Raw genomic sequence first — 5861 nt, 5'->3', positions numbered from 1 at the left:
CCTAAGGCCAAGTGTTTCCTTCCTTTCTTTCTTCTATTCTCCCCCCCCCCACCCCACCCCCACCCCTCTAAGCGTTACTTCACTGAGGCAGAGGGCTGCCTTGGAGTGACGTCAGGAGTTTGAGCAGCAAGCTGCACAGGAGAAGGGAGGCTGGGTGAGTGACAGCCCAGCCTACTTTTTAATAGCTTTGTCATGTGACTGGGGACTGTAGTAAGACAGGTGCCTTCAGTTCACTCTCAGTAAGGGGCTGGTTGCCTGCATGAGTGTGTGCTGTGTGTCAGAGTGGATTGTAGTTGAAAAAGCTTGACTGGCGTCATTCAGGACCTGGATGGCTTGGGACATGTGCAGCCAAGACTCTGTATGGAGTGACATAGAGGTGAGCTGGGGCTGGGCATTGCAGGACCGGAGCTTCCCTCAGATGCAAGGATTCCTGGAGGGGGATGGGCTGGGGTGAAGGAGGGGACTTAGAAAGTAGCGCGGCGGCGGGAGCTTTTGCAAGGGGAATCTCAATCTTATCTTAACTCCAATAAGTTTGCTATTTTAAGGTGGCTCGGAGATGCCTTGAGCAAATCAGAGCTTAGCTGCTGTCATCAGTGTCTGTGGCAGTTAGAAACTCTTTTCATGTGCCTTTGGCTCTGTTTCTACTCGTATGCAATATTTATGCTCTAAGATATTGATATGAATCAGGAGCTGAAGTCTTTCCAGTGTTCAGTGGCCTGCTTGGGAAAATGCCATTTCTATTTATAAGAAAATGAAGATAAACATTATAATGGATGTGTTCAAAGAGAGTCCGTTTTGACTGTCGTCGGGATTTTTATTTTCTGTCCTCCTCTCTCTGTTCATTAAAGAGAGAACTTACAAGATCCCAAATAACCCTGCTGGGGCTGAGGTAGATTGCTTTTCCCACAAAAAACAAAACGACGGTGCTGTTTCCTTTAAAACAGTTGTGTGTGGCTGAAAGGGTAGGCTAGCGAGTTTGAAAAAAAAAAAAAAAAAAAAAAAATCCCAGCCTTCGCTGGCGAGAAACCGAATGGTTAAATCTCTCTGTACCACGGAGAGCTGCCTGAAGCTGGGAGAGAATGGAGTTTATGCAGACCGTGTGTGGAGCTACTCACTGCTTGTGTAAAAATAGACCGCAATACATCAATTCCACAGTCTCTGCTGGCTACAATTCATACAGGGGAGGAAAAAACACAAGCAGTTTCCTCGTAATCTCCGGAGTCTAGCTGGGGACAGAGGACCTCGGCGTGTTTGCATTCAGTACAATGGAATGTTCACAGAAAGTTTGGGCAAGTTGGAAAACAAGTGAAACTTTTGTGGACTCTGGTGAGATGGACCCAAATTGAATTGCGCGGAGGATCGGAGCTGCTAACTAACAATGGTGCTTCCTCCCGGTAGCGGGGGCACGTAGGGTAAGGGGGAGGGTCAAGTGCCACACGTGATTTGATTAAATAAGATGTCCGTGTGGTGCGGCGATACACATCTAAAGTGAAAATGATTTGGCGAGGCCGCCTGCGAATGCATTTTTCCTATCTAGCCAGGCGTGTCCTGGATTCTTAACTCTTTGCTGGGTTTGCAGATATTGGCTCTATTTGCCTTCCCCTGGCTTTGGCAGATCGTATTTGCGGTTTATAATTATTCTTATCTTGTGATTTCTTGGTAAGGCGGAATAGATATGGATAATTCATGTGTCCTGTGGCTATTGGGAATCTGAGTTCTAAGTGGCTTCAAAGTCCTAATTGTTGGAGTAGCCAGAGTATCCTGTGGGTGGTTGTCTGGCTGGCACTGTGGGTCGCCTCCATCCACTTTCATTTTTGCGGCTTGTATGTTCCTAATGCTGCTCAGAGATTGAAGAGCTGATCTAAAGGAAATGAGGTAGATTTGCCTCCATGGTCAGAATTCCTGCAGTTTGCAAATAAGCTTCCCAGGCGTTTACAACTACCGCTTTAAGTTTGTTTGTTTGTTTGTTTGTTTTTCTTAAGGAGGAGGGGATTGGGGCTCAGTGTCCAGCCTCAGACTGGGTCTTGGGTTAGCTGTGACTGGCTAGTCACTGCTACACAGCAGACAGCCAGCTGCTAGAAACCTGTGCCTTCGTGGCCGTGGCTCTGGGAATCACCCCTGCTTGTCGAAATATTACAAGCAGCAGGTAGCGTGGGCAGCTTTCATTTTTTGAATCATTAATGTTTGCTGTCATCTTAAAACCTATTATGCCCTTTCACACATAATGACAGTACAGTGCATTGGTTAATAAAAGCCCAAATCACCAGAGCTACCCAGAGTCCCGGGTGTTTCACAGCTTAATGGAGGTGATGTACAATAAGGTTACTAAGATTGATAGAGACAGTTCACATGACACACTTCACCAAGACTGCCATTCTTTACTGCCTCTCTCTCCAACCCTCCTCCTACCTCAACTAATGTTTTTATCAGAAGTTACGATTCCGTTTTTATTAATATAATTAATGCTACGGAGTCCACTCTCTCTCTTCTCTCTCTCTTTAAAATTTACCATCAATGGCACCAAAACCTCTGAAAGGTTAATGGAGAATTATACTTAATTATAATGAATCATTATCATCTATGCAGTTAAGCTAATTTATTGTCGGCTCCTTAACTAAGGGAAAAGTCTGTTGGGGTGAAATAACGTACAATAATTAGCCTTTTGTGTTTAGCGACTGCTTAGTCTCTTAAATCTTATTGTAAAACTAAGGCCACAGTTGTGAAATTGCTGTCACAGTTGCAAAGTGGCAGCAGAATATCTGTGTAATTTCGCAAGGCACACCTGTTACGGATGTATAGGGGAGCCATCAATACCAGCATGTCAGACAGGGACAGATCCTGGTCTCAGGCTGCTAAGTGTGGCATTGTCTGAGTCCGACTATGAATTGATAACGGGAACAGTTGCTTCTACGGATGTCTTTTAGATCAGTGGGATAATGCCACATTCAGAAGCATTGATTTGATCAGGATGTCAACATTGGCAAAGCACAGACACTATTTTGAGCCATAAAGAATAAGTATGAACAGTGTGAGAGAGAAGTAGAGGGAAGGAGAGAGAGAGGGAGAGAGGGGAAACCCAAAGAAAGAGAGAGGAGACTAAAACAACAAATTGATCTTAACCGTTCAATAATAGTCAAAAGCTATATTCATATATATATATATTTTTTTTTTCTTGGAAGTTATAGGGTCTTTAAACTAGTCTTGCTTAGAGAGAGTATTTAAAGAGAGATGGCAAGAAGCTGTCTCCCAGCAAGTCAGTGTGACAGTTTACCATTCCAAAACATGCCTTCTGTGCTCTGGGACTAGCAGTCTTAGGTAGACCAGGCTGTCCTCTGCTTCAGTTTTCATGTGGATGCTCTCTTTAGTACTGTGTAGTTTTCAGCACTGTTGACAAAGTTTTCCCCTTGTCTCTGCACTGACGGTGTTGAGGAAGAGTTAAGGAAAAGGGCTCGTGCTCTGAGGATAAGCAGTGTGGATAAAAATGGAGCCTTGGAAGTGTTACATCCATAACAAAACACTAATACTGTACCGGATGTGATCTACTCTCTTTAGCCCAGCTTCCACTTACAAACCTAGCCTGTAGCTTTGGGCTGATTCAGATAATACAAAGACAAATCCAACAAGATGAAAAAGAAGACCTTTTTTGTTGGGAGTGGGGAGCTTTTTCTTGGCATGGCCATGTGCCTGCCTTTGGGGATCTTCTGGGGCCTGGTGGTCTTCTGGACAACTGCAATGGTATGCAGACTCTGCTCTCCCTCTCCTTACCTGCTGATTCCATTACCCAGTACTTACTCCTGAGTGTGTGGCTCCAGATCACACTGCTGCATATGACCTGTGTGATACAGCCTGCCAGCGATGACAGGGGTGCTCCAGAAATCAAGTCTGCACAAAACTTATGTTTTTCAAAATCTAAATGTCAAAGAAGTTCATCAGCCTTATGTCCCACTGCTGCCTGGACGGGAACCACTAAATAGCTCCCTGCGACCTTGGAAAGGAAAGGCAGGAGGGACCTTGTTTCTCTCTGCATGTGAATGCTTAAATTCAGGCAGATGGCTAGTGAAAGGATGGAGTTGTGGTGACTCTGCCGTATATGAGACCCCCATAGTAAGCGTCTTTGTGGCTCTTTAGAGCACCCAGACTTGGCTCAATAACAAATTAGCCAGTTGAATGTAGGAGACCATCTCATTGGTAAGGGGTTCTGATTTCCTCAGAAGGCAATAGGTCAGGGACTTGGGAAGACTTTCTGAACCCCAGAAAGAGGTTAAAAAAAAAGTAACATAAAATAGCCCTCCTGATAAGTATTTAAACCTTTCAATATATTGAAACCATTTCTTATCTCCATACAAATATGATCATTTTTAAATTCACAACAACTGTAGTTTTGACATACCTCAATAAAACACAAAATATAATAATCATGGTACAGTACTTTGGCTTTTCCCTTTTAGATGACAGGTGATCCCGACACCCCCTCACACACATACACACACACATACACCTTATTCCCAGTGAAAGCTATAAAGGTCACATCGAAAAATAATATAAATTTTGTTCTTTAACTCAAGGAACTTCCATTTGACCTGTTAAGGATGAAGTCAGAGAACTCATAAAAAGTCAAGTGAGAGTAAATGATTTAAATAACAATTCAAGAGAGCCATGATGAGTCAGAGGACTTGCATCATTAGTTGCTAAATGAATGATATGGATTATAATACTTAAAGGGAGTGGGCACAGAAGAAGTTTTCCCAGTGTAATTCTTGAGTTCTGTTATCTCAGTGAGCACTTGTTCATAGGGATATCCATTATATCTGATGGTGATTCCAAGGTACAAATCCACTTGTATACTTCTCTCAAACCCGTCCTATGATAAGAATAGAATAAAACCATGTGCATAGTTAACTATAAGAGGGTTTGAAACTCACTGAGTATAACTATCCTGGAGGTAGGAATGAATTCTGTTGGTTTTTAACTGGAAGATTCAAGGAGGCCTTCATGGAGACATAGTACTTAGTTTGGATCTGGGTTTAGAATTTGGATGGGGGAAATTAGACAAAATACTCCTGGGGAGCTAAGCAAATAAAGAATGGAAGGTGTTTCCCCTGGCGATTAAAGCCCAGAGCCAGCTTTGGTGCTGTCGTTGAATTAACCAGACTTAATTCCTATCACATGCTACTGCTGTTTAGTGAATTCTTGCTGTTAATAACCATTGTTTTTTTTTTTTTTTCTTTTGCTGCCTCCTGCAGTGTGCTGCTCTGGTTGGTGAGGACCAGCCTCTTTGCCCAGATCTTCCCGAACTTGACCTTTCTGAACTTGATGTGAATGACTTGGACACAGACAGCTTTCTGGGTGGACTGAAGTGGTGCAGTGACCAATCAGAAATCATATCCAACCAGTACAACAATGAGCCTGCAAACATATTTGAGGTAAGCATCTCCTCTGGAGAATTTAACTTCTCGTCGACCTTGGCGTGGGCCAAACCGACGCGGTGCCATGCCTGGACACATAGGTGCTCTTACATTGTTGCCAGTAGGCAATTCGTCATCGCAGCTAGAGAATTTCTATGTTATGGAAACACCATGCTTGTTACGTTATGGAAAACGGTGCTTTTTAGAATGAAGGCGCTAAGGCCTGACAGCAGAGTGTGTTAAACTGTGTTGAAATACAAGGGGTTGTGAAAGCTTCGGGGACAAGGAAGAAAAAAAGTGTCAAGCTGTTGACTCCCCTTTGTTCCCACAGAAAGTGACCTCATAGCAAATGGTACCTAAAATGAATTAATACAGAATAAGGCATTTCTTTTTCACTAAGGGGTTAATGTCTATTGCCGTTTGTTTTACCTTGTAGGTGAACAGTTTTGATTATTG

The 5861-nt window shown here is 43.4% G+C and overlaps 1 protein-coding gene across 1 annotated transcript; it reads left to right on the top strand.

Moving 5' to 3' along the window:
- The first annotated feature begins 328 nt into the window (after nt 1-328).
- LOC131920394 (peroxisome proliferator-activated receptor gamma coactivator 1-alpha-like) lies at nt 329-5648 on the top strand. The gene is made up of 2 exons (XM_059274740.1): nt 329-376; nt 5244-5648. The coding sequence occupies exons 1-2, from the start codon at nt 329-331 to the stop codon at nt 5646-5648; spliced, it is 453 nt and encodes a 150-aa protein (XP_059130723.1).
- The last annotated feature ends 213 nt before the right edge of the window (nt 5649-5861 follow it).

The sequence above is a fragment of the Peromyscus eremicus genome, chromosome 10, assembly GCF_949786415.1.
Source record: "Peromyscus eremicus chromosome 10, PerEre_H2_v1, whole genome shotgun sequence".
NCBI classification, from domain to species: Eukaryota; Metazoa; Chordata; class Mammalia; order Rodentia; family Cricetidae; genus Peromyscus; species Peromyscus eremicus.
The sequence above is the reverse complement of the archived record's forward strand: the minus strand, read 5'-3'. Positions and strand labels throughout refer to the sequence as shown.

Excerpts from the sequence above, each read along its gene's own strand:
- LOC131920394 (XM_059274740.1), top strand. The coding sequence starts at position 329 with ATGGCTTGGGACATGTGCAGCCAAGACTCTGTATGGAGTGACATAGAG. Across the intron at positions 377-5,243 it reads CTGTATGGAGTGACATAGAG|TGTGCTGCTCTGGTTGGTGA; the intron begins GTGAGCTGGGGC and ends TGCCTCCTGCAG.